This window comes from Trematomus bernacchii, unplaced genomic scaffold (assembly GCF_902827165.1).
Source record: "Trematomus bernacchii unplaced genomic scaffold, fTreBer1.1, whole genome shotgun sequence".
Classification (NCBI taxonomy): Eukaryota; Metazoa; Chordata; class Actinopteri; order Perciformes; family Nototheniidae; genus Trematomus; species Trematomus bernacchii.
Genome location: NW_022987567.1, coordinates 8,070,676 through 8,094,959, shown reverse-complemented (window position 1 = coordinate 8,094,959; position 24,284 = coordinate 8,070,676). Strand labels below are relative to the sequence as shown.

General features: G+C 37.4%; 1 protein-coding gene across 2 annotated transcripts; it reads left to right on the top strand.

Annotated features, from left to right (window-relative positions):
• The first annotated feature begins 493 nt into the window (after positions 1-493).
• On the top strand, positions 494-24,154 carry pstpip2 (proline-serine-threonine phosphatase interacting protein 2). 2 transcript variants are annotated; one of them, XM_034126096.1, is made up of 15 exons: positions 494-583; positions 2,658-2,758; positions 8,678-8,752; positions 9,618-9,652; positions 9,766-9,872; positions 10,815-10,877; positions 12,784-12,882; positions 13,351-13,396; positions 14,542-14,621; positions 15,108-15,206; positions 16,811-16,907; positions 19,044-19,128; positions 20,031-20,062; positions 22,954-23,032; positions 24,117-24,154. In XM_034126096.1, exons 1-14 carry the CDS (start codon positions 551-553, stop codon positions 23,007-23,009), a joined length of 1,008 nt encoding a protein of 335 aa, XP_033981987.1. In that variant the 5' UTR covers positions 494-550; the 3' UTR covers positions 23,010-23,032; positions 24,117-24,154. The 2 variants fall into 2 exon arrangements, with proteins under 2 accessions (XP_033981987.1, XP_033981986.1); XM_034126095.1 differs by lacking the exon at positions 24,117-24,154 and having other exon boundaries at positions 22,954-23,418.
• Positions 24,155-24,284: the final 130 nt, after the last annotated feature.

The following is a 24,284-nucleotide window of genomic DNA, read 5'->3' as shown; positions in this document are numbered from 1 at the left end:
ACAGCGTTCAAATCTGGATCAGTTTTTATCAGATCCGTTGCAGCCCCTTTTTTTTAGAGATTTGGGTATGGAGGAAAATAGAGAGGGTTGTGTTTTCTGACACTTGGTGAGTTCCCTGGAACACCGGGGACACATATTCATGTATACAAGACGTACAAAAGTGCATTTTGCATGGTAGGTCCCCTTTAAATCAGACTTTAATCATAAACACTGCACATACCTACTTTAATCACTGGAGGGCAGCACACTACAACCTGTCAATTAAGAATATGAAATGTATATAATTATTATTTCTAAAATACTATCATAGTTTGAATATACTTATGTTCATAACAATAGATATTTTATTTTTTCTTCACCTGTATTCATTTATTTAAACTACAGTGCAGGTGCGTACGGTCGTGACGTCAGCAGCGTTCAAAAGTAGAGCTGTTATCCTCACTGCGCATGCGCCGGGAGTCACTTTTACTTTAACCACACTCAGCTCCAGCCTCTTTCAGTCCGCTGCACACACCTGTCACTGTGTAAGCGGCTCTGGGTTCATTCAGACATGAAAAACCTTCATTTCAAGGACTTCTTCTGGGTGAGTTCACACTGCTGGGTATACAGATGAATTATTGTTAAAAATATTACACTTTTTGGTCGAAAAAAGTCACATTTCCTCAACAATTCAATCAAGAAAAGCCTATTTTTGTTATGCTGCGTGTATCTCTGCGGTTTCAATTTCCAGTGAAGTCGAGTTGTGATGGGAATTAGAAATACTTACTTATTTTTGGTCTAATAGAGAATTTATGCAGTGGTAAAATTAGTTTTCGGGAAAAAAGCACACTTACTGTAAAAACACTTTACTAAAAAGCATCCTAAACTGTAGTAGTTAAAGTATTATGCAGAAACAATCCTATTGTTATACTATTATATATGATATGTTATATGATCATTTTTACAGTTGCATTAATGTATAAATAGCATTTATCTACAGCAATGCATCATATTTTATGTACATTTCATGTATTTTGCATGTAAAATCTTACTCTGCAAAGTTAATATAGCGGTTAAACAATAAATAAATGTGTTAAAAATGCACCTTACATGCAAGGCAGTAGAAGTATAAAGGCGCATATCATTATAACAACTCAGTTAAAGTCAAATAGGTTTAGTACTTAGCTATATTTCACCACTAGTGAATAAGCTGATTTTCTGCAGACTGCTGGATAAAGGAAGGGTTGCACAGCTCCATATGTTTAATAGAAAGTCAATAAGCTGCAGATTTAAACTCAGTGAGGATAATTACGGTCTGCTGCTGCTGCTGCCTCAGATTAGCTAAATCGCAGAGAGGTGCAGATCAAAACATCAATTAAGATCTGTGTGAAACTGCTCAACGCTCAGGAGTTCATTTCTGTCTGCTGTCAGGGAACTAAACATGCGAGTTAAATTCAAGTAAAACAAGTTTAGACGGCATAGAAAGGTGTGAAGTAACTAAGTAGATTAAACTAGTACTGTGTTTAGTTACTTGAGTTCCACCTGAATCCACAAGCTACCCTGCAGTATACAAAGTCATTCAAACTAGCTGCACCTTTACCAGCTTTGAGAACACTTTCATGATCAATCATTATAAAACATATCATATATATTATTCTGAAATGGACCAATCTGCACAATGACTACTTTTACTGTCGCTACTTTAACTATATTTTGATGATAATACTTTTCTACTTTTACTTGAGGAACATTTTGAATGCAGGACTTTTACTGAAACAGAGTATTCCTACACTCTGGTACTTCTACTTTTACTCAAGTACATGATCTGAGTATTCTACTTTTACTCAAGTACAAGATCTGAGTACTTCTACTTTTACTCAAGTACAAGATCTGAGTACTTCTACTTTTACTCAAGAACAAGATCTGAGTACTTCTACTTTTACTCAAGAACAAGATCTGAGTACTTCTACTTTTACTCAAGTACAAGATCTCAGTACTTCTACTTTTACTCAAGTACAAGATCTGAGTACTTCTCCTTTTACTCAAGTACAAGATCTCAGTACTTCTACTTTTACTCAAGTACTAGACCTGAGTACTTCTACTTTTACTCAAGTACAAGATCTGAGTACTTCTACTTTTACTCAAGTACAAGATCTCAGTACTTCTACTTTTACTCAAGTACAAGATCTGAGTACTTCTCCTTTTACTCAAGTACAAGATCTCAGTACTTCTACTTTTACTCAAGTACTAGACCTGAGTACTTCTACTTTTACTCAAGTTCAAGATCAGAGTACTTCTACTTTTACTCAAGTACAATATCTGAGTACTTCTACTTTTACTCAAGTACAAGATCTGAGTACTTCTACTTTTACTCAAGTACAATATCTGAGTACTTCTACTTTTACTCAAGTACAAGATCTGAGTACTTCTACTTTTACTCAAGTTCAAGATCAGAGTACTTCTACTTTTACTCAAGTACAAGATCTGAGTACTTCTTCCACCTCTGTATGTCCGCCACAGAGTAGATCCATATATCAATATACTTTTCAGTTTTTTTATGTGCATAAAGGTCTGATTTGAAAATTGTATATTCATTTAATGAAATAAACTGGACATAAACGACATGTACTGATATTTCTAAGGCAGGAAAATGAAATATCTTCTTCTGTTTCTGACAGAATTCTGACCTGACGTCCACCGGTGGATACGATGCGATCGTCCAGTATCTCAACGATGGAAAGAGGACATGTAAGGAGGTGGAGGACTTCATGAAGGCCAGGTAATTAAATCAACTAGAACCAGAACCAGCTTTTTAAAATAGTATGTGTACACATGAGAGGAATCTAACTCGGTTTCAATGTCATTGTACGTCCATGCAGATGACTTACAAGCTAGTTAACAAATCAGGAAATAAGGTTAATTATTACAAACAACGTTCTGTAAAGACACGGAGGGGAAAACAGGTGAATATAGATATTAAAAGTATGGCTGCACAATATAATAACACAAGGTAAACACTCGCACACACTCTCACACACACACACACACACACACACACACACTCACACACACACTCACGCACGCACGCACGCACACTCACCCACACACACACACACACACAGACACACACACACACACACACACACACACACACACACACACACACACACTCTCTCACATACACTCATGCACGCACGCAAGCACACACACACACACCCACACTCTCACACACACACACACACACACACACACACACACACACACACACATTCACACTCGCACACGCATTACCTCAAGATGATTTTGACAAACACACTTTGTAATGTCATTTTTATTTTTTATTTTATTTTATTTTTAGTAATTTATTTTCAATAAAATAAAGTTGGAAATATATATAATATTTTTTTATTTACCAATATAGTTTTATACTCAAAGCAGAAGAAAGACAGTTTGATATCTGTTTATTTACCATGTTAGATATTATTTTATAGTCATTATTTAACAACGTTATCGCACATGGAATATTTTCCTCATATTTTGCTGAACTTCAACAGCGGATCATATAAGGTCAATATACCAATAAAAAAAGTATTACTAATACTACGATACACAGTTTTACACAACAAAATGATTATGGTTACGGTATATTGTTATTAGGGTTAAGATAAGATAAGATGGACCTTTAAGTACTTTACTAAACTACTTTACTCCACTACTTCTTTTTCTGACGACTTTTTACTTTGACTTCTTACATTTTTAACACAAATACCTGAACTTTCTACTTCTTACATTTTGAACACTAATACCTGTACTTTCTACTTCTTACATGTTGAACACAAATACCTGAACTTTCTACTTCTTACATGTTGAACACAAATACCTGTACTTTCTACTTCTTACATGTTGAACACAAATACCTGTACTTTCTACTTCTTACATGTTGAACACAAATACCTGTACTTTCTACTTCTTACATTTTGAACACTAATACCTGTACTTTCTACTTCTTACATTTTGAACACAAATACCTGTACTTTCTACTTCTTACATGTTGAACTCAAATACCTGTACTTTCTACTTCTTACATTTTGAACACAAATACCTGTACTTTCTACTTCTTACATTTTGAACACTAATACCTGTACTTTCTACTTCTTACATTTTGAACACAAATACCTGTACTTTCTACTTCTTACATGTTGAACACAAATACCTGTACTTTATACTTCTTACATGTTGAACACAAATACCTGTACTTTCTACTTCTTACATGTTGAACACAAATACCTGTACTTTCTACTTCTTACATTTTGAACACAAATACCTGTACTTTCTACTTCTTACATTTTGAACACAAATACCTGTACTTTCTACTTCTTACATTTTGAACACTAATACCTGTACTTTCTACTTCTTACATTTTGAACACAAATACCTGTACTTTCTACTTCTTACATGTTGAACACAAATACCTGTACTTTCTACTTCTTACATGTTGAACACAAATACCTGTACTTTCTACTTCTTACATTTTGAACACAAATACCTGTACTTTCTACTTCTTACATGTTGAACACAAATACCTGTACTTTATACTTCTTACATGTTGAACACAAATACCTGTACTTTATACTTCTTACATGTTGAACACAAATACCTGTACTTTCTACTTCTTACATTTTGAACACAAATACCTGTACTTTCTACTTCTTACATGTTGAACACAAATACCTGTACTTTCTACTTCTTACATTTTGAACACTAATACCTGTACTTTCTACTTCTTACATTTTGAACACAAATACCTGTACTTTCTACTTCTTACATGTTGAACCCAAATACCTGTACTTTATACTTCTTACATGTTGAACACAAATACCTGTACTTTCTACTTCTTACATGTTGAACACAAATACCTGTACTTTCTACTTCTTACATTTTGAACACTAATACCTGTACTTTCTACTTCTTACATTTTGAACACAAATACCTGTACTTTATACTTCTTACATGTTGAACACAAATACCTGTACTTTATACTTCTTACATGTTGAACACAAATACCTGTACTTTCTACTTCTTACATGTTGAACACAAATACCTGTACTTTCTACTTCTTACATTTTGAACACTAATACCTGTACTTTCTACTTCTTACATTTTGAACACTAATACCTGTACTTTCTACTTCTTACATTTTGAACACTAATACCTTTACTTTCTACTTCTTACATGTTGAACACAAATACCTGTACTTTCTACTTCTTACATGTTGAACACAAATACCTGTACTTTCTACTTCTTACATGTTGAACACAAATACCTGTACTTTCTATTTCTTACATGTTGAACACAAATACCTGTACTTTCTACTTCTTACATTTTGAACACTAATACCTGTACTTTCTACTTCTTACATTTTGAACCCAAATACCTGTACTTTCTACTTCTTACATGTTGAACCCAAATACCTGTACTTTATACTTCTTACATGTTGAACACAAATACCTGTACTTTCTACTTCTTACATGTTGAACACAAATACCTGTACTTTCTACTTCTTACATGTTGAACACAAATACCTGTACTTTATACTTCTTACATGTTGAACACAAATACCTGTACTTTCTATTTCTTACATGTTGAACACAAATACCTGTACTTTCTACTTCTTACATTTTGAACACTAATACCTGTACTTTCTACTTCTTACATTTTGAACCCAAATACCTGTACTTTCTACTTCTTACATGTTGAACCCAAATACCTGTACTTTATACTTCTTACATGTTGAACACAAATACCTGTACTTTCTACTTCTTACATGTTGAACACAAATACCTGTACTTTCTACTTCTTACATTTTGAACACTAATACCTGTACTTTCTACTTCTTACATTTTGAACACAAATACCTGTACTTTATACTTCTTACATGTTGAACACAAATACCTGTACTTTATACTTCTTACATGTTGAACACAAATACCTGTACTTTCTACTTCTTACATGTTGAACACAAATACCTGTACTTTCTACTTCTTACATTTTGAACACTAATACCTGTACTTTCTACTTCTTACATTTTGAACACTAATACCTGTACTTTCTACTTCTTACATTTTGAACACTAATACCTGTACTTTCTACTTCTTACATTTTGAACACAAATACCTGTACTTTATACTTCTTACATGTTGAACACAAATACCTGTACTTTATACTTCTTACATGTTGAACACAAATACCTGTACTTTCTACTTCTTACATGTTGAACACAAATACCTGTACTTTCTACTTCTTACATTTTGAACACTAATACCTGTACTTTCTACTTCTTACATGTTGAACACAAATACCTGTACTTTCTACTTCTTACATGTTGAACACAAATACCTGTACTTTCTACTTCTCACATTTTCCAAACAGGCTGGTTCCTTTAGTTTGAATGTGTGTTTGGTGGCGTGATCATTATTATTTAGAGTCATTGCGTGCCTATTGATTTGAACACGATCCGTGTATCCATCATTTCCTGGTCTTCTCTAAAGAAGAGGGACCAATGAAAACGTTGTCATGTTGCCGTTGTTCAGCATGGAAACATTCATTAGCTAACAATGACATTATTGTTCTATTAATATAAAGGGAGGTCAGGTACTCTTTAAAACAGCTGCTAGTTATGGGTACTTTTTACTGAAGTACATTTCAAAGCCCTCTTTACTTTGACTTGAGTAAAGAAGTTTAGTCAGTACTTCTACTTTTACCAGAGTATTTTTAAACATGAGTATCTGTACTTCTACTTGACACAGAGGCAATTCAAAGTCAAGTGTTTCTGGAGTACTTTAACAACAACTGATGTGTTGTGAAGCATCATCTACATATATTTGAGTCATTCAAAGTGAATCATTTCCTTCTTCCTCGTGTGATAAGTAATCCTTCCTCAAGTGTTGGCAGCCGGTGACACATCAGCTCCATTTGCTTAGATTGATTGCACTATAATAAAACTCACAGTAAGGATACAGCGAGAGAGGATATTGCACAATAATCCAACCAGAAGTTTCTGCATGTAAGAGTGAAAATAACTTTTTTAACACCACAACACACAGGTTTCCAAATACTGAAGCACCCTTATCTCACTGTGACACTAACAAAACCCTGAATGAACAGGTTCCTTTGGTGTGCTTTCTTGTGCATGTAAATGGTCTGCAAAGGCTCAAATCCAAGCCCCCAGGAAGTGCGCCGGACTCTGAGGAAAATATTCGTTGTGGTACTACACTTCCGTATCAGTCGCTGGGCCCGGAAACACTTTTTCCCATTGACTAACATCGGGAAAGAGACGTGTAAATCGTTGGATAATTTTTTTTAAACTAAATAAACTACCCAGTATGAACATTTGTATAGCCCTTATTAAAAACAATCGGTCCTCAAGTTGTAAAATGTGCTAATAACGTTATTCTGAGAGTTATTTTCCTCAGCATTATGAACGCGCATCTAACCCACGGGACCGCGCCGCCCGGCACGTTCATGTGACGTGTTCAGTACTACATGAGTTTTACCTTTACCCATGGATGCACAATAAGAACGGATTATATGATTATATGAATACTTTCGTGACGTTTCGCCCTCTCAAAAGTTGGGCCATTTTGTCTTCATGCGCCAATGAGCAACTCTCATAGGAATGAACGCGGCCCCGCCTCCCACGCTGTATCCAGTTCTTATTATACATCCATGCTAAAATCCCACAGTGCCCTCACTAAGAAACACTCACGCCTCTATTGGCTAGCGCTCCAACACATTGTATGTGATAGGCTAAGGGGCGGGACATCTCTAAGCGGTTGGCCAATCACAACAGAGCCGGCCAGCTAACCAATCAGAGCAGACTGCAGCACAGGCAGAATAGGGACTCTTTAAGTTAGAAAACAAAATGGTTGAAATGAACAAGAAAACTGTTAATTTATTTTTTATTTCCCTTTAAAATCCCAATTATTTTGAGACTTATTTTCTCTTGACATTATCTTTACTTGCTTTAAGTTTCTTGTGTTTTACGTTTTACTCTAGATGTACACATGAGGATATAAATGAAGCAACTATAATGGGATATAATAAGAATATGTACTTAAAAGGTGCGTCATATTCACTTTTAAATTATACAAGCCCACCAAAAATATATATAAAACGTACAGAACAAGTTGCTTTTGGATCAGTTACCACTACATAACATAAGAATATATCAAAATAAGAGTATTTCGGTGGATGGAGGAATTATTTGTGCAGAAATACACGAGTGCATTTGAACCAAACAGTGTATGCACAGAAAGCCTTTGTTGTGTGTTCTCTAAATGGCACCTTGTTATTTGAGTTTCTGATTATGCAAACCCCATAAAGTGATAAGGCATCAGAAATACAATTCCCCTCAGTTATTTCCTGGTTTCCTTGTTGCCCTTTCTTGTTCCATGCATGCTTTTGATGGGGTTGTTTTTCATCTTTACCTGTGTTGCCTATTGTGTTCTAAATTCATATTTGACGTTCATTCACAACGTCTGTTAATAAAAATGTCCATTAAATGATCCTGATGACCAACTGGTTTGCATATGTACACTCATCATAAAGCGTCATGGAAACACATGTGCAGTTTATCAGATAAAGAATTTCCCTATCTGTCTGTATGCTGACCTTAATGTTGTACAATTGTGTCTTTCAGGGCCGCCATTGAAGAGAAATACGCCAAAGACCTCCTGGGTTTGTCCAAGAAAGTGTGTGGACACAATGAGATGAAGTGAGTGTGTTTTTATGATGTGTTGGGCTCCATTTATTTACTAAACAGCAGTTAATAAAAGTGTGTTTCTGCGTATTTTTGGATACAGAAAGAGAGGTTAAAGATGAGCCTGTTTACTAGGCGTGGGATTGTGGTAAATATGTGGTTCGCAGTTTGAAAGCGAAAATATAAATGTCTTTTAAGTTGCAATAATGTTTTGAGCGCCGCAAGTTTACTTCCCATTCTGTCCGCGGTCACATATCAGTTTGTGAAGAGGAAGGAGGAACAAAGGGGGAGGGGGAGATGGGAATTGGATTTACTTAATAACAGTTTATTAATAGGCCTTTGTATTAAAGGTTCCCTGCTTCTCACAAAAAGGCAATGTGTGGATTTAAAGAGGCCCTATTATGCTTTATGGGGCTGTGCCTTTCCTGTAGTTTGTTATAGTTTGTGTGCATGTAAATGTTCTGCAAGGCTTAAAACCCACTGTGGAACACTCACGCCCCCATAGAGCGGTGCCGTGATGACGTATCCCTGAAGTAAGCGGCTGGTTCCCTCGACAAAAAAGCAACGGGATTTCTCCATAGGATTTTGGAATATCGTAAAAAATAAGATCTGTGGAAAAGGAACCTGTTTGATAAATGCACGTTTTGTTCAGCCGGATAATCTCCACATGTCTACCCTACTTTTATAATTTTCTAATCATAAATCTAATCGCCAGAAGCAAAAGCAAAATGCTAACGTTATGCTATAAAGCACATGTGTCAAACTCAAGGCCCGGGGGCCAAATCAGGCCCTTGGTGGATTTGATTTCGGCCCGCAGGATAATTTCTAATTATTAAAGCTGTGCATTTTTCTGTAATCTACTTTTCTTTGTCTCTCTCAGCACTTTAAAACGCTCCCTGGACATGTTCAAGTTACGTAAGTGCTTAACATTTTTGCGCCTGAATAACACTCCCTTTATTCCCTGTTTGTTTTAGTATATCTGTTTGATGTGTAGCTCAGAATATAAATGTGTTTTTTTGCACCTGCAGAGACTGAACATGTGAGTCTGTCTCACTTACAACTGTCTCACAGCCTGAGGGAGGAGGCCAAGAAGCTGGAGGAGTTCAGGGAGAAACAGAAAGAAGCCAGGAAAAAGGTCGGAGCTCTTAAAGGGGACCTATCATGCAAAATGCACTTTTTGATGTCTTCTCTACATCAACATGTGTCCCCGGTGTGTCAGGGAACTCACGCAGCGTCAGAAAATAAAACCCTCTCTTTTTTCCTCCGTACCCAAATCTCTAAAAACGGGGAACAACAGAGCTGATCCAGATTTGCGTCCGATATGACGTAATATCTGAAATGTGGACCCACGGCCCTATCAGAAACGCTGCTATCAGAAACAATGCCCGACTGTTTTGGACGTAATATGGTCGGTGTTTACATTAGCATCGCTAACACTCAGAGCTAACCTGTACTGGAGAGCATGTGTGTGAAGAAGCAGGAAATAAAAAGGAGCTCACCTTGTGGTATAACCTGAGAGAGAAAGCCTTTGAGCTCCATACTTAGTTTAGTTTAGTTTATTTTTTTTTTTCGAGCGTGTAAAACCAAAGAAAATACAAATAAAACAAAAGGTGATACAGACATGATACAGTACAATACAAATGAATGCAATAACAAAACGAAACATTTAAATAATAATTGAATAATCTGCAGTATCATTGTCTGATATCAATAACAATAAACTATACTGTTTTAGAACAGGATGGCGTTTAATCACGACAGCATTTAGTTGAGTATCTCGTGCAATTCTGAGCAGGGTAACCCCTCCTCTCTTTTTTTTCAAACTAAGGACCCCGAACTTGCAGTTTTTGAACAGGGCTGAAACAGAGGGATATGAGGGATTTCTAAAATGCATGATCTGTTTGGTATTTTGAGCAAAACACATCATAGACATGTTTTTTATATATATTTGTATATATCTGAGACCCATAATATATGCCTAAAAATAGCACGATACGAGGCCTTTAATCAGCGCTGAGGGGATCTCTGTAAAAACCATAACAATAAATCATCAGTAATTCCAACCTTTTCCTTTCAGGTGGAGCAGCAGATGGACGCTCTGCACAAACAGAAGGCTTCGCAGTACAAGAAGACCATGGATGTGAGTATTGAGTTCATTATTACAGACATTTATGAACTTTTCCCAAGTTTCTTTCCCTGTAAATGTGTCATTGTAGCTGCTTCTCATGCAGAACTAATACTACTAACAAACCTAAAGAAATAATAATGCATAACTTCTTGTACTTTTATAAATATCTATCTATTATTCTTTTTAATTTTTTTTGCATATTCTTAAATTTGTATTATTATTTTTTTTTATTGGACATTTTAACTTTGTATGTTTATATCAATATTTAATTTAATTTTGTATAACATATTCTTACTTTAACCTCTTTTGTTTATATACATTTATATATATATTTATTTTTTATTGCACGTTCTTACCTTGAGGTTTTATTTTATGATTTTCTTTCAATTTATTTAGATTCTGTTTTATTCTAATATGCAGCCACTGTCACGAAACACAACATTCTGATTAGGTCAAGTTTATAATTCAGGTCTTTTACGTAACGTTAACTTTTAAGACCTAGTAAGGCAAGGCAAGTTTATTTATATAAATAATAATAATAATAATTCATTTCATATAGGCGCCTTTCAAGGCTCTCAAGGTCGCCGTACAAACACACAAAAAACAAGATACACAATACATAACACCAGCATAAGAAACATAAACATAACAATGCAGTATATACAAAATAAAATAAATAAAACAGAGGATGTGTGATAGATAATGATCAGGGTGGATATCAATCAATCAATGTTCAATCAATGTTTATTTATATAGCCCAATATCACAGAGCGGCTGAAGGCTCTAGACCCCATGGTGGTTAGGGGGGGTGCAATTCAAAGTGCTTTACAAAAATGAAAGACATTAAGAGCATAAAACACATTGGAAACAAAGATAATAAAACATGAATGAAAGTTACAGTCATACTTGGGGGGGGGTGCTACTGGAGCTGTAGATTAACATTAACATGCTTATTGTAGTTGTAAGTGCAATGCCTTGCTGCCCGTAGCAGCATCCTTGATGGAGCATATGTGTACAGGAAAGGAGTGAGCAGAGGGTCGAGTTGTCCATTCTTGTTCAGTTTTTCTGTGACTATCTTCCTCACCATGCTGAACACCCTCTCAGACTTTCAGTTGCGCGCGCTACTAAAGAGACGCGCTACCATGGAAACCAAACAATGGTGTAGCTGTATTAAAGTCAGAGTGGAAACAGCCGTGAGTAAATCTGAATTTGTCAGAAATGCGGGAGAAATATGACCCCGGGAGGAAACCGGGAGAGAGCAATGAAATCGCGAAAATCGGGAGGGTTGGCAAGTTAGGGTGCAGTGTAAGATGTGAATAGTTCAATTAAAAGCAGCGGCAAAAAGAAAAGTCTTAAGCCTGGATTTAAAAGTAGTATTTCTATAAGAGCCGAAGCCTGCGAGCTATGTGTAAATCTGTGGAGTGATGAGGCCCGAGTCAAGACGCCAAACTATATCAGATCAGATCAGATCAGATCATATCAGATCAGATCAGATCAGATCAGATCAGATCAGATCAGATCAGATCAGATCAGATCAGAAATGTTTGTGTTGCAGCAGCATAAAAAAAACATGGCATTGTACAATAAAGATTCAAAGACTAAATATGCTGGATATGCTGCTTCTAATAAACATATCAGAGAAACACGTGAGTTGTCTGACTGAACCAAATAAAATAGTTCTTCCTCTGATGTTGGTCTTGGGGTTTCAGTCGTGTTGTGAAAACTTAGAAAAAGCCAGCGATCATCCCGTCTCTCTTCTTCCTCTTTGGCTTGGGGGAAGTTGTGTCTTTGGGAAGTGAACCAAAGTGTGTGTCATTCAGTGCTATCCAGATCATTTGCATAAGAAGAAGTAGTTGTCATGCAGTGTGTCTGAAACAACTCTTAAGATTATTGTGTGCATGTGTTTTCTAACTAACAGTCAAAGAAGACGTACGATCAGAAGTGCCGAGATAAAGAAGAAGCCGATCAGAACGTCAACAGAAACACAAACACCAGCAACACCAAGCACATCGAGAAGGTACAGCGAAGTAAACAATGACATTATTATTAACTTGGATCATGTATTTCCTTCCATATGCATGTACAGAAAAGACAAAATAGTCAAACACACTTTCTTGGTTGCATATTATTATGAAATGAATTTATTTGCAAAAGCATTTAACAGAAACCACGTAGGCTCTGAAAACCTGTAAAGGGCATTATAATAGACACACAATATACCTGAACATGAGCAGAATGCGGCCCCTTTAATGACATTTGATTGAGGAATGAGCGCTGATGGTTCCTCTCTTGCTGACTGGCAGATTCAGCTTCTGTAAAAACACACTATTTTGGAAAATCTATGTTTATGTCTCTTATACACTTCCTCCATCTGTCTCGGGTTACTAATGTTTGAGAGGCACAAAGAATTGTTGACCTTTTAAAGTCATTTCTGTATTTGTTAGCCTTTTGTACTCACATGTGTTTCTACGTCATCTCCTTCCAGCTCTTCTCGAAGGCACAGCAGGCAAAACAGAATGCAGAAGAAGCAGGTAAGAGCAGTGGCGGCCGGCGCCAGAGTATTTTTGTTGGGTAATCTATGGTAGGGCTAACCCATACAGTGGTGGGGCTCAAGTCAGTATTTGCAATGTAATTACATACACACTATATCGCCCCCCTTGACAGTGAAACGCCACGCGTGAGGTTTCGATTATTTCCCTGTCTCAATCAAAATGGAACTGTATGAAATAAAACGGCACATTTGTCTTGTAGTAAATAAAAAGGGATCACTGTGAACGTGACGTATGATAGTACACGTTGAAGATCCAATGGGGATACTGAATGGCGGTTTCGATTGATCTCAATCAGTAAGGCATGACGCAGATCCAACGTTGCGTTGCTCTGATTGGCTGTAGGTCTATTCAAATTGCATTCGGAGGCATTTTGATCTGACCACGGCCGCGCGGATATTATAACGCCAGAGAATTTCCACACCTTTAGTGTATAAAACTCCCCCACTACTTAGACTATTCCTTGCACCCCTCTTCTAGCATAACCCTGAATGGTCTCAACCATATTGCATCAGTAACGTGCACTTGTTGTTACAGCAGGATCAGTTTGTGTGCTGTGGACACGACCCGTATATTTTCGCAAGCCGTGTTCTCAACATTTTGCATTTTGCTTATTATTGAATTTAATTTGCTTACTTTAACATCATTTTTCATGGTGGGGCTAAGGTGGGGCTAAGCCATTTCTTGGTATGGCTGTAGCCTACCTCAGCCATACCCTGGCGCCGCCACTGGTTAAGAGCTAAAACAAAAAAGCACTTTTGTCAAAAAACTGCTTTAAATGTCGCCTCTCCGTCAGCCATGTAAACACACACTTACACACCAATAGCAGTGAGCTAGCATGTAAGGTGTTAGCATGATCAGGAGAATTTTGGGGCCAACATAGAGTGAAATATTCGAACACACATATGCATGTTCACCACAGGATGAATTGCAGTAAAATTGGGTGTTGCAATCCATGAGAAATTGCAAGGCCGTTCCCATTTACCTCACTATCTGTTAAGAGTCCATTAGCGAATGTTAGCATGCTTACAAGAGGGTAAACATCAGCATGAGACATCCTTATGGTTCATATGGGTATTTAATATATATTTATACTGTTTAAAGTGAGGTATGTGTTTGACTGGCAGACAGGTTATACCAGCAGAACGTGACCATGGTGGGGAAAGTTCGAGACGAATGGCTGAAGGAACATATCAAAGCCTGTGAGGTGAGACCCTTTCATTCACGGAGATCGAAATACCGTTTCCCACAATCCCGAATACAAAAACAAATATATTTAAAAATATGTATATACGTATATATACAAAAAGACACATGTATACATATGCACAACAATCAATATATACAAAATAACAGTTACTTCAATATCTTTGGGAAATGTACATTAGTGCAATACTGTCCATAGCAGCGTAAAAAGATAGTGTCTGGTGCTGTGTGTGTGTGTGTGTGTGTGTGTGTGTGTGTGTGTGTGTGTGTGTGTGTGTGTGTGAGGGGTGTGTGTGTGTGTGTTAAAGTCCATGATAAGGCTTAAAATAGAAAATGTACCATCTTGAGTTTCCTGTGTGTCGTTCTCCTTTTGATTTAAGAATAGAAAACATAAAAAGTAAAGTCCATGTCCAGTGGGGAGTGGGGGGAGAGAGTTTTATTTTATTTTTTAAACCAACAAGCTTAATGTTTCTGTTGTCTTTCCCAGATGTTTGAGAAACAGTCGATGGAGCGCATTAACTTCCTGAGAAACACCGTGTGGACTCACCTGAACCTGCTCTCCCAGCAGTGTGTGACCAGCGACGAGGTGAGGCCAGCTGCATTCATATTTAAACTCAGAGTATTATAATAATTCTCCATGGGCTGGTGTTAATCTGTTAATCAGTCAGCAGACAGGCAGAGGTACAGACCAGCTGCTGAACAAAGTGCAGCATTTAGCAGATATTTCCCCTTTAAGAAGTGGGGGGAGACCAAAAATGGAGCTAAAAGAGGCTAAATATTGATATTAAATAAAGATATGTCAGCTTTAAAGGGTGATGATATGTAAGTGTTGTGTTTAGGCGTGTTACAAAGCCCCTAAATGGACCAAAAAATATAATAATGCAGATTTATTTTTTGCTTAAAGGTCCCATGTCATGCTTTTCTGGTTATCACCCGTCCCCTTGTGTTATGTAGGTTTGTCTGCATGTAAACGTTCTGCAGAGTCACGAACCCTCAAAGTACACCCTGTAGCGAGTAAAACTCTAACACAGAGAAGACCTGTCTATGCTGCCCCAGAACGCCTCGTTGGACATTTCTCATTTTCCATTGTTTTCTTCTTGGGTGTAGTGACGTATTTCGGGTATAGTGTCGTGACGTAACGTAACGGCTCCGCAGATTGGTCCAAATTGACCAATCTGCGGAGCCGTTACGTTTGGACCAATCCGCGGACTTCCTCACACACACACACTCGGCGGGACGTTGCGAGGCTCGCTGCTGCGAGGAGCGGGACACTGTGAGCTGGCTCACTGGTGTGGGGTCGGCGAGACAGCGAGACACCGCGGAACTCAGCCTGGGCACACACACAAACTCCCAGCCAGGCTGCGGGTGTGTGTGTGTTTCAGGCTGTGTCTCGCTGTCTCGCTGACAAGCCGTTTAGGACAGAGAGTGAATACACATACTATACAGAGATGCTGTATGAGAAACCAATGTGAGTTTGGAACATTGCACGATATAAATGTATTTTAGTAGACCTCAACAATGGAATTATGATCAGTAGAAATGGCCATGACACTCTTGCAATTTCACTTTTATATTTCTACTAATTAAGTTAAAGCAAAAGTTTACAACGATCCTTAAAGGTAGGGTAGGTAAGTTTGAGAAACCGGCTCGAGATCGCTAGAATTTGAAAATACACAACCGGAGAAAATCTGCCACTTCCTTACAGAGCCCCTCCTCCAACACACACGAACGCGCACATGACCAATGAGGGCACGAGATAAGTTTGTGCACAGATGGAAGGCTGACAGGCAGGTAGGCCATCCAGTTATTTTTTTAATGGATTTTTTGTCAAAGCACTTAAAATATTCATTGCTATCGGGATGTTAAGAGCATTCCATGGAATATAACAACAAGTGTATCTCGAGCCGGTTTCTCAAACTTACCTACCCTACCTTTAAGTATTCAGGAAATACTTGGATATTTTTAATTATCACACTCATCCATTTGAATTGCTCCAATGTAAACCATGGCATAGAGATCTTAAATTAGTGTGTGTGTGTGTGTGTGTGTGTGTGTGTGTGTGTGTGTGTGTGTGTGTGTGTGTGTGTGTGTGGTGTGTGTGTGTGTGTGTGTGTGTGTGTGTGTGTGTGTGTGTGTGTGTGTGTGTGTGTGTGTGTGTGTGTGTGTGTGTGTGTGTGTGTGTGTGTGTAGCTGTATGAGGAAGTGAGGAAGTCTTTTGAACAGTGTGACGTTCAGGAGGATATTGAACACTTCGTAAACCTCAGGCAAATGGACGACAAACCTCCAGGTAAGCAAAACACAACACTGTAAATAATTAACCTGGGAATGCAATTGTAGTTACTCATAAAGGCCGGGACATAAAAATAAAAGTTGAGTGGTGCAGTGATGTGGTTTCTCTGTGTTGGACCCTGAAGGCAGCATCTCCCTGGTCCAATGGGATCATTGGATTTCGGATTATTGCAGAAAATAATCTCTGTGTCAAACAAGTGATACTTACACGTTAAATTCAACGGGATAATCTCCACATATTGGTCACATGACTTCACGTCACCAGCGCTAAGCTAAAGGCAGCTAATGTTGGGCGTGATGAATATTTAAATCCTTTAACTAACCACACAAGTAAACAGGAAGTGCACAAATGCTGACACCTTGGTTTAAGGACACATTTCTGCAGCTCTCTGTAATAGTGAAATAATAATGTGAAATGCATTCAAATAAATGCAACACAGACCCTTCATTTACACCTTCCTTATTTCATGAGTTTGAAATATTCCCCAAAAGAGGGATAAAAAGTTGTATACCCATTTGTCTACTGGAACATTACACCTGATAGGAGTGGTGTATGCTCTGCCTAAAAGCACATCAAAAGGAACATATTAATCAGATAACACGCACTCATGCATTGCTGATTAGTAATTGTAGGGAAAATACTGAATGTCCTCTTCCAATATGAGAGTAACATGATAACAAAGGTATCCCAACTGTAGCTGTGTACATGACAGGATGTTTGATTACCTAGAAGAGCATCAGGACTGTTTGAGGCATATGATAGCTATGTGATTAACATGATGATTCAGCCTCTATGGAGAGAGACATATGACAAGCATGCTCATTTCTTTTTTTTTTTTTTTTTTTTTTTTACAAGTCTTTTTATTTCATTATAGTGTACAATAATCGATGCCATTTCATTTATATTGTAATATCACAGTACACTCACTACACTCCCCCCTCCCTCCCTCCACCCACACATACCCGCACAGGCAAAACCAAAAAAAGCTTATCAATATAACTTAAACAACAGAGCCATGAAAATAAACATAAAAAGGAAAAGGAAAAAATAGAACCAAAAAATAAATAAATAAAAAAATAAAAACCAGACAAGTAAAACAAACAAATAATTATACAATACAAATAATTATACAATACAAATAATTATACAATACAGTGACAATGTAGACAATGACAACACCATAACACGTATTTCCGGCCATCAGGACAAATAGCCACAGAATGCACCATTCCATCACTGGTCATATCTCAGATATGTTTTCCAAATACGAAAACAATGGCAACCACAGAGCTTGAAAAATATGTCCACGATTATATTTTTCCAATCTCATTTTCTCCAGAGGTAAAAAATGTGTTATCTGATCAATGAAAAGTTTAAATGTTGGGGGACGTTAATTCTTCCAGAATAAAAGTATACATTTCTTGGCAAAATATGTTATTGTGATTAGTATTCTGTAATGTTTTGGGTTCAGTTTAAAGTTTGGCATGTCATTTAACAGGAAAAAACATGGATTTAGGCTAATTTCGATGTCTAAAACGGCTTTTGTGAGAGCATGAATCGAATCCCAGAAATGTTTCAAGACATCACAATCCCAAAACAGATGCATAAATGTTCCTTCTTTTATTTTACATCTCGGACATTTTGGAGAGTTTTCTTTGGACATTTTATGCATCTTTATGGGTGTGAGGTAGAATTTGTTGATACATTTAAAGTTTGCTTCTTTGATTTAATTGCTTGTGAATGCAAAATGTGTTCTTTCACAAATGTTCAGCCAAGTAGTTTCATCTATCTGTATCCCTAAATCCTTTTCCCAGATATTTTTTAAGGTTAGAAATGATGACTGAGCTCTTTTAGAAAAAACTGCATTAAATTCACTAATTTTACCTTTGATCATTTCTGACGTGGGGCTAATCTGAAGTAAACATTGAATACTGCTTTCTACTCCTCCATCTTGTGACTGTGTAACTCCCTCTCTTGGATATCAGCATGTGAAGGACACTGTTCAGGAACTAGTTGATGCTCTGTATGTGATGACTACTTCCATTCTGGAGAGGATCACAAATACATGGATCCTGAGATTGAAGCTCAAGCCGGGGACATTTTTCTAACAAGTTATTATTCCTTTTCTCACAGCTCTGGTTGTGTATGAGAACTTCTACAGCGGTCAGAGGGCTCAACCTGGAGCTCCTCCATCCAGACCGCCTCCACTGAACCCCAGGTTTAACCCCCCTAACTTTGATTGATTGATTGAATTGATTGAAAAGTTTATTAACAGCTTGTATATTGGGTACAGTACAGTACAGCTCAAAACATACAATTGTTAAGGGGATGCAGACCAGAGAAAGACTTTCGTCTTGTTTACATCAGGGTCCCCCATTTCCAATTCATCATATCATTTAAGACATATAAGACATATTTGACATACAGATGGCTTATTTACAATTTACATACAGGTGGTTTTTTACATACAGATGGCTTATTTACAATTTCATTTTAGATTTCGTTCTAATACATCCTAACCGGACATTTAAGACATACCAAGTCTACAGATATACAGTTAGTAACAGAGTCTAAAATGCGAGTATATACATAGATGGGGGGGGGAAGCTGTCCATTGTACGACAGGTTGAGATTTGTACCATTACCGGGGCCAGTTTTGCAATGCTTTCCCCCGAAGGTGCTCTTTAAGAGAGGTTTTGAAGGTAAGTATAGTTTTACTTTCCTTTACAGTTGTGGGAAGAGCGTTCCACCTTGATGTGGCATAATTGCGATATGTGTATTCCCCTTTTTTTGTGCCAAATCTGGGTTTTACATGATTTGTGGAGCTCCCTCTGGTGTTATGATCATGGTATTCCTTGACCTTTGGGAAGAATTTTGACATGTACATGGGTACCATAGAGGTGTAGTGGATCTTGTAGACCAGGCCCATTGCAAGTAGCTGTACTCTGTCGTCTACTCTAAGCCATCCTAGGTTGTCAAAGTGGGCAGAGGTGAGGTGGGTTCTAGATGAAAGGTCAAGCAGTAGTCTGACCAGTTTTGACTTTGACTTAGTATTTTAACCACCTTTTTAAACACATTTTCAGAACAATAACTGACTTACCTTGTCTTGTGAATTTGCAGGAGGGGGCCGTTACCTGATCCAACAGAAAACAGTAAGCACAGTTACTTTCTTGTTCTACCTAAATACTGTTTTGGAAAGCAAGTAATTAAATAAAGTACTAGTAACTACCATTTGAGGATACCTGTACCTAACTCAGGGTTCCCGCGGGGTCTTAAAAAGTCTTACATTTGATAATCTGAATTTAAGGCCTTAAAAAGGTCTTAAATATGACCAAAAAAATAAGAAAGTTCTTAAATATGATTTAGAAGGTCTTAAAAATGATGGGATTTGAAAGCTACTTCTGTGTTGAGATCGCGTCTAAATGTGTTTTGGGGGAAATGTCCGGGCTGCAAAGTAACCAGCACGGTAAGAGCCTTTCAGTTCCCCCCAACAATTTGTATTGAAATAAATCAACATGGAACCAGTAATCACTAACATTGTTTCCACCGGCCCCTTATCGGAGAACACCCAACATGCAAGCAAGCTTCAGCTAGCGGCAGTCAGAAACTCATGTATCTTAGAATCTACTTAAAAATAAATATGGGGAAGTGTAAGTTCAACCGTATTTGGTTGGAAAACATCGAATGTCGTGCTTGGTTGAAACCAGTGGAGGGGGACGTGTTTGAAGCCCGCTGCACCTTTTGCAAAAATAAATTAGCGTTTGTTTTTGCTAATGTAGCGTTAGCTAGTGCAGCAGCTCCCGCAACAACACCGGGGGACCTCTGGGCGACGTGTGGGTGTACGTCAACCCTAAAAGCGGAGGTGCTGTAGACGCTAAATACCGTAGCTAAGGCAGCAGAGCTCTGAATATAGCTCTTGTCACACACACACACACACTAGTGATGGGAATTATGGCTCTTTGAAGGGAGCCGGATCTTATGGCTCCGTTCCTTTCAAAGAGCCGTTCAAAAGAGCCGTTCAAAAGAGCCGTTTTTTTAAGGTTACTAGGTTTATCTGCAAAATAATCACCAGGATAATGATTGCCAGACCTAATGTCAATAATCGGCATTGTAAACATGACACAAGGTGGCGCCATATCCATGTCATTCATGTCAGTGAATGTACTTTGAATTTACCCTCTGTATGTGTTAAGTAAATAAAGTTGCCTTGCCTTGAATGAAATTCATGCAACTCTTAATATTAGATACTGTGTTTTTAAGTGGCGATGGAGATTATTTGTTGACCCTGCTTTAAAGGATATTTTGCCTTTACAAATGGTGCGCTTTATCACTGCCTGGGTTTTGGTTGAAGTGCATCCAAATGCTGCTGCGTTTTCGCGTTTGGCTCATTTTCCATCCGAAAAACACGTCGTCTACCTGTCCTGTACCACTTGTTATGACTTCTCTCTCGCGCGTATTCCGTTAAGACCCACCCCATCTCACTCCTCGTGCTGAAACCTACCAATCAGAGTAGTGGCGGATCTTCACAGAATACGTTTGGGGAACAAAATCAAGCTTTTTAAAAGGCGAGTGGATTTTGGCAGGCAGTGAGTGCGGACCGTGCGGACCAACGATTGAACGATAACAAGAACGGCTCTCACCAAGTAGGACTCGGTTCCCCTCGTTCGTACCAAAGAGCCGTTCAAAAGAATCGGCTCGTTCGCGACCGACACATCACTAACACACACACACACACACACACACACACACACACACACACACTGCTCGATTATGGCAAAAATCATAATCACGATTATTTTGGTCAATAATTGATATCAAGATTATTAAATACGATTAGTCATTGACTTTGAAAACATCCATTTATTGAACTTTAAAACAAATAATAATTTGAACAGTATCTTTTTAACTGTTGATTACCCTGAACGTATAATTCAACTGAAAAACCAAGACAAAAATAAATTATACATTTAAATAAATAATATCAAAATAATAAATACCAATAAACAAGATCAACAAATATTTTGGAGCGCACTTCCACAAGCTATTAAACATATATAAATATGATAAATAAAAATTAGACTAAAATTAATTAGATCAAATATGTTGTAGTGCACTGTTACAACCTAGCAAAGCAAAATAATTTCGTAATTGTGGCAGGCCAAAATCGTAATTGCGATTAAAATACGATTAATTGCACACCCCTAACACACACACACACACACATACACTTTTTGTCTAACACGCTAACACAGTTCTGTACTGTTATGCCTTTACATTTACTTTGTAAGTAATTATGGGACGTATTTCTTCTTTCATAGCAATTTTCCTTCATACTCTCTTGCCGTGAAATAGGTCTTAAATTCTATTCAAAGTGGTCTTAAAAAGGTCTTAAAAAGTCTTAAATTTGAGTAGGCGAAACCTGCAGGAACCCTGCTAACTAACTAGTATTTATATTCAATACTGCTTCAAACTACACTACAGTTAGATATATTTTACTTTTTAATCTACTACATTTATCTAAAATACTTTAGTCATTTTGCAGATTTGGATAATAAATACAAAATTAAATTAAATACAAATTTGGAAAAAAAGGAAAATAATTACGTAGCGTCGGGAGAGGGATAATAATTCAGGAAATTACGTAATTTATGTTTATTATATATTATATTGATGTTATGTTTAGGGGGGGAAATGGTGTTTTTACAGTCAAATTCACACATTGCTTTATCACAAATGTACCACATGCATTTTCTAGTTCTTCACAATGTCAGTTTCCTCTGGTCTCGTATCCAGAAGCTGTCATACATTGAGTTTTTATCCAGTTTTAAGCAACATTTTCACCATACACTTTTCACATCTTGTTGCTTTTCAACCCTACATTTAGACTGAATGACGGATCTTAATCATGGGACATCTGTATCTGAAGTTATCAGAGAAACAAGTTGATCTAACGTTAGCGGACACAAAAGATAATGATGATATTTGATTATCAACTGCATGGTTTCTGCACTTCTGCTTCACACACTCATTGTTTTGATTGCAGACGATGTGATCTACTCCACGGTGCAGGACGCAGGCTACAGTGTTATCCAGTACTAACACACACACACACACACACACACGGAACTTCCTGTGCAGCGCTGCAGCTTCGTGATGGACATGAACGTTACATAAGTCGTATCACTTCCTCCTTTGTGATTTCCTGAAACAATAACCAGATGTAAAAAAGGGGCCATAACCGTGCACATGTATATTTTTAGGTGAGGTTGTGTGGTATATTGAATATATCACAGTGTAAATAAAAGCAGTTGTTTTATTTTTAGGTTCTTGTGTGTTTATAAAATCAAAACGGGGTAAAATGCTCAGTATTTTGATTTAAAATGTGATAATAAATACTCATAAAACAGTGACATTCAGGAAATTACTGTCGACTTAACCCTTGTGTTGTTAACTACATCATAACTAACTTATTATGCATTCATAACCGTACAATCCTGTTGTAATTTAATGTTATGGCCCAAAACACATTACACCACATATTGCACACGTGCATGTGTGAGTTCAGGTTCAAGTGTTAGTGCACATATTCTTTGAGAAAGGTGGAGTTCCCGTGGGGGGAGGGGGGCAGAGGGAGGGGAGACCAGGTGCATGCTGCGAACAATGATTGTTACAGTTGATGAAGGGGGTGGGGGAGGGGCGTCTAAAGTCAAAGATGAATCTTGATTGGGCCAAATTTGACCCTGAGTGACCCAAAACAATTCTGCTGGGTCTCCCCAGACCCCAACACCAAATTATACACTTTTTTTTTTAGAGACCTTCAGACTTGGCTAAAATTGTCAAATCAGTTTTGTAGTGTTTATATATCTGTAGTGGAGGATATCATGAAGCCTCGTTCAGATACAAAAAACTAGAGCGTAGTTATTATATCATATTAACTTGAAACGGGTCACGGGAGACCCGAACACAACATAAGGGTGGAGTCATTTCTACCGTCTGGATATAGAGGCTTTTTCTGTGTTTATATTATATATTTAAAAGCTCTATTTTCAACCTAATTGCATCTTAATTTATCTTCAGTCATGTATTTATTTTTGTGGATCTATTTTTTCTCACAATAAAAAAAAAGGAAGTTCATAAAACGAGAAAATGGGTCATCTGCCTTCTTCATTTCATTTCCTCTCAGATGTGAGAATAGCATGTCAGCTGACACACACACACACACACACACACATATACACACACACACACACATTCTAATTTAAGATCTCTATGCCATGGTTTACATCAGAGCAATTCAAATGGATGAGTGTGATAATTAAAAATATACAAGTATTTCCTGAATACTTAAGGATCGTTGTAAACTTTTGCTTTAAC